Source organism: Pocillopora verrucosa, chromosome 3 (genome assembly GCF_036669915.1).
Source record: "Pocillopora verrucosa isolate sample1 chromosome 3, ASM3666991v2, whole genome shotgun sequence".
NCBI lineage: Eukaryota > Metazoa > Cnidaria > Anthozoa > Scleractinia > Pocilloporidae > Pocillopora > Pocillopora verrucosa.
In genome coordinates, this window is record NC_089314.1 from 18255514 (window position 1) to 18258013 (window position 2500).

The 2500-nt window shown below is 46.1% G+C and overlaps 1 protein-coding gene and 2 pseudogenes across 1 annotated transcript; all 3 read right to left on the minus strand.

Annotated features, from left to right (window-relative positions):
- The window catches only part of LOC131794227 (uncharacterized), a 764-nt pseudogene extending 673 nt beyond the window's left edge, over positions 1-91 (minus strand).
- Positions 92-925: 834 nt separating this feature from the next.
- LOC131794226 (uncharacterized) lies at positions 926-1408 on the minus strand. Its single transcript, XM_059111741.2, has one exon. It carries the CDS (start codon positions 1406-1408, stop codon positions 926-928), a length of 483 nt encoding a protein of 160 aa, XP_058967724.2.
- A 636-nt stretch (positions 1409-2044) lies between these two features.
- LOC136279624 (uncharacterized) overlaps positions 2045-2500 on the minus strand; it is a 13017-nt pseudogene continuing 12561 nt past the window's right edge.

A 2500-nucleotide genomic window follows, 5' to 3' on the forward strand; every position in this document is an offset into this window, starting at 1 on the left:
GACTATCAAAACATTTGACTGTGTTTTGGATGTTTTGTTCGCAGGCACTGCAAGTATATCCCACAAGAAATGAATCGTCAATATGCTCCATACTGACATGGCCCACAGAGTGTAAGTGAGCATAAATGGGTTTAAGGATTTTAGTGAACAGCCTAGGGGCACATGCCAAGCCATTTGGCAGACAAGTGTATTGATAATAATTTCCTTCCCACTCAAACTTAAGAAATGTCCTGTCTTCTGATGCTATTGGGACAGAATAGTTGCCATCCTTAAGGTCTACTGATGCCATAAAGCATTTTGGCCACATGAGTTTGAGTGCAGTAAGAATATTGTCCGTTTTAAAATGCTGGTAGTCCACAAATTCATTAAGAGATCTCAAATTAAGAATCATGCGGTAGGTGCCATCCTTTTTGGGTCTCCCAAACACATTGGATACAAATCCGTTCCCTGTGTGGCATGTTTTCTCAATAACCCCTTTTAAAAGTAGTTTAGATATCTCCCCATCAATTACCTCTTTGTCAGAGAGGGAAGAATAGATATGTCTAGGTTGTCAGGAATCTTCCGATTGCTTCTAACACAAGAGATTTTCCCGATAATATTCACGTTAAATCGACCAACGGACTCGAATCACTTCACTATATTTTTATTGTCCCAGCACAGAGAAAAATTACAATCGCTAGATCACATGTCAACTCGCACATGGTTTTGAAAACCTAAACTTACACCACGTGATTACAGCTTATCCCTAGGTAACTAGAACAAAAGGAACAAAGTTCAATTTCACAGCGTGACAGTCACGCAGTCCATTTCCTAACACTCTCCCCCTATTTCTCTCGAGACAGCAAATGTCTTAGAGGCTATCTTAACCTGATCAGTACACAATGATAAATGAAAACCATGATGAATGAAAATAAAAACACTCTCTCTAGTCTTGATCATCCGTTTGAGCAAGTTCCTGGATACGAGCCCTAGCAGCAACTGCGGCATTTCTTCGTGGTCTAAAGGCTGGTACAGTAGGGTTCAGAGCTGCTGGTGCCATTGTCATGTCACAGGTAAGCTCAAGAGGATACAAATGCTGCAGTGGGCGTTCAATGACTGACTTGGGAGTGCGTAGCTTTGCTCCTCGGACCACACCATCTCGACCAATTATCAAGTTGATCACCACGCCCAACTTCCATTGAGCACGGTTCTTTTCATCGGACTTGATGATAACCACATCTCCTACTGCTGGATGGGCATTGTCACCCTTGTGCTTTAGGCGGTGTCTCTCCCGGAGCCCCCTCAGGTATTCTTTGGTCCAGCGGGACCACACTACATCTTTACACTTGCCCAAGTACTTTGCACGCTTTCGGAGGTCATAGTCTTGGATGTGGTTTGGCTCCAATTCTGGCAGTGCATTCGGTTGCATGTGCAATAGAGAACTTGGGGTAAGGATGGACAGCTCGATGGCATCCTCCACATAATCTAGTGGCCTGTTATTAAGGGCAACTTCCACATCTAGCACCACTTCTTGGAGTTCGTTCCACAACAGCAATCCATTCCCAATAGGCTTGTATAGGATCCTTTAACCAGCCCGATCAATCTTTCCAACTGGACGCCCCACCAGGGCGCACAACTGAGATTGAATTTCCACTCGATCCCCTGCTGGGCGAGGAACCCATAGATCCTCTCATCTTTCATTACTTGCTCAATCCATTTGGATGCACTGACAAATGTTTTACCATTGTCGGAGTAGATTCGCTGCGGTCTCCCACGTCGGGCGATGAAGCACTTCAAGCTTCTAATGAACTCAGTGGTCTCAAGGTTTGGCACAAGGTCTACATACACAGCACATGTAAGGCTGCAAGCATATAGTAGGATGTATGCCTTTCCTTCAGTTTTTGATCTCTTCTGGTACCTCAACGGTCCTGCAAAGTCCACTCCACTTCCAACTTGGAAGGGTGTTTGACCCACTGTGCGATCCCTTGGGAGGTTCCCTGGGGGAGGAGAGGTATAGGCCTGCGCCCTGAACCGCTGACATCCATGGCAAGACTTCACGATCCTTTTAGTTAATCTTCTCAGGCGTGGCACCCAGTAGTGCTCTCGTACTTTTGCCATCGTACTCCCAACTCCCCCATGCAGCACTGCAACATGGGCCTGGGCCACTAACTTCTCAGTGTACCGTTGTCCATCTGGTAGGAATATCGGGTAGTGGTCCTGAACTCTGCCACGGCATTCCAGTACTCCATCTTCATTTTTCTGTAGATTCAGCTGCAGCTTGTCTTCTTGGTATCGCCCATCAGCAGTAGCTTGCGCCTGCACTCACTTCACCCAAAAGAGTTCTGCTTTCTTTGTTTCGTCTGCAGTTAGCGGTCCCTCCAACCTCTTGGTCTTCTTGGAGCAAGAATTTTGGGTGAAACGGATTTTCCATGCGGTCACTCGAATTGCTTTCCACTGGCTGAATTTTTCAACAAGGTCATCCAGCTTGTCTGCCACTGTCACTGCTACTGCTACTAGCATG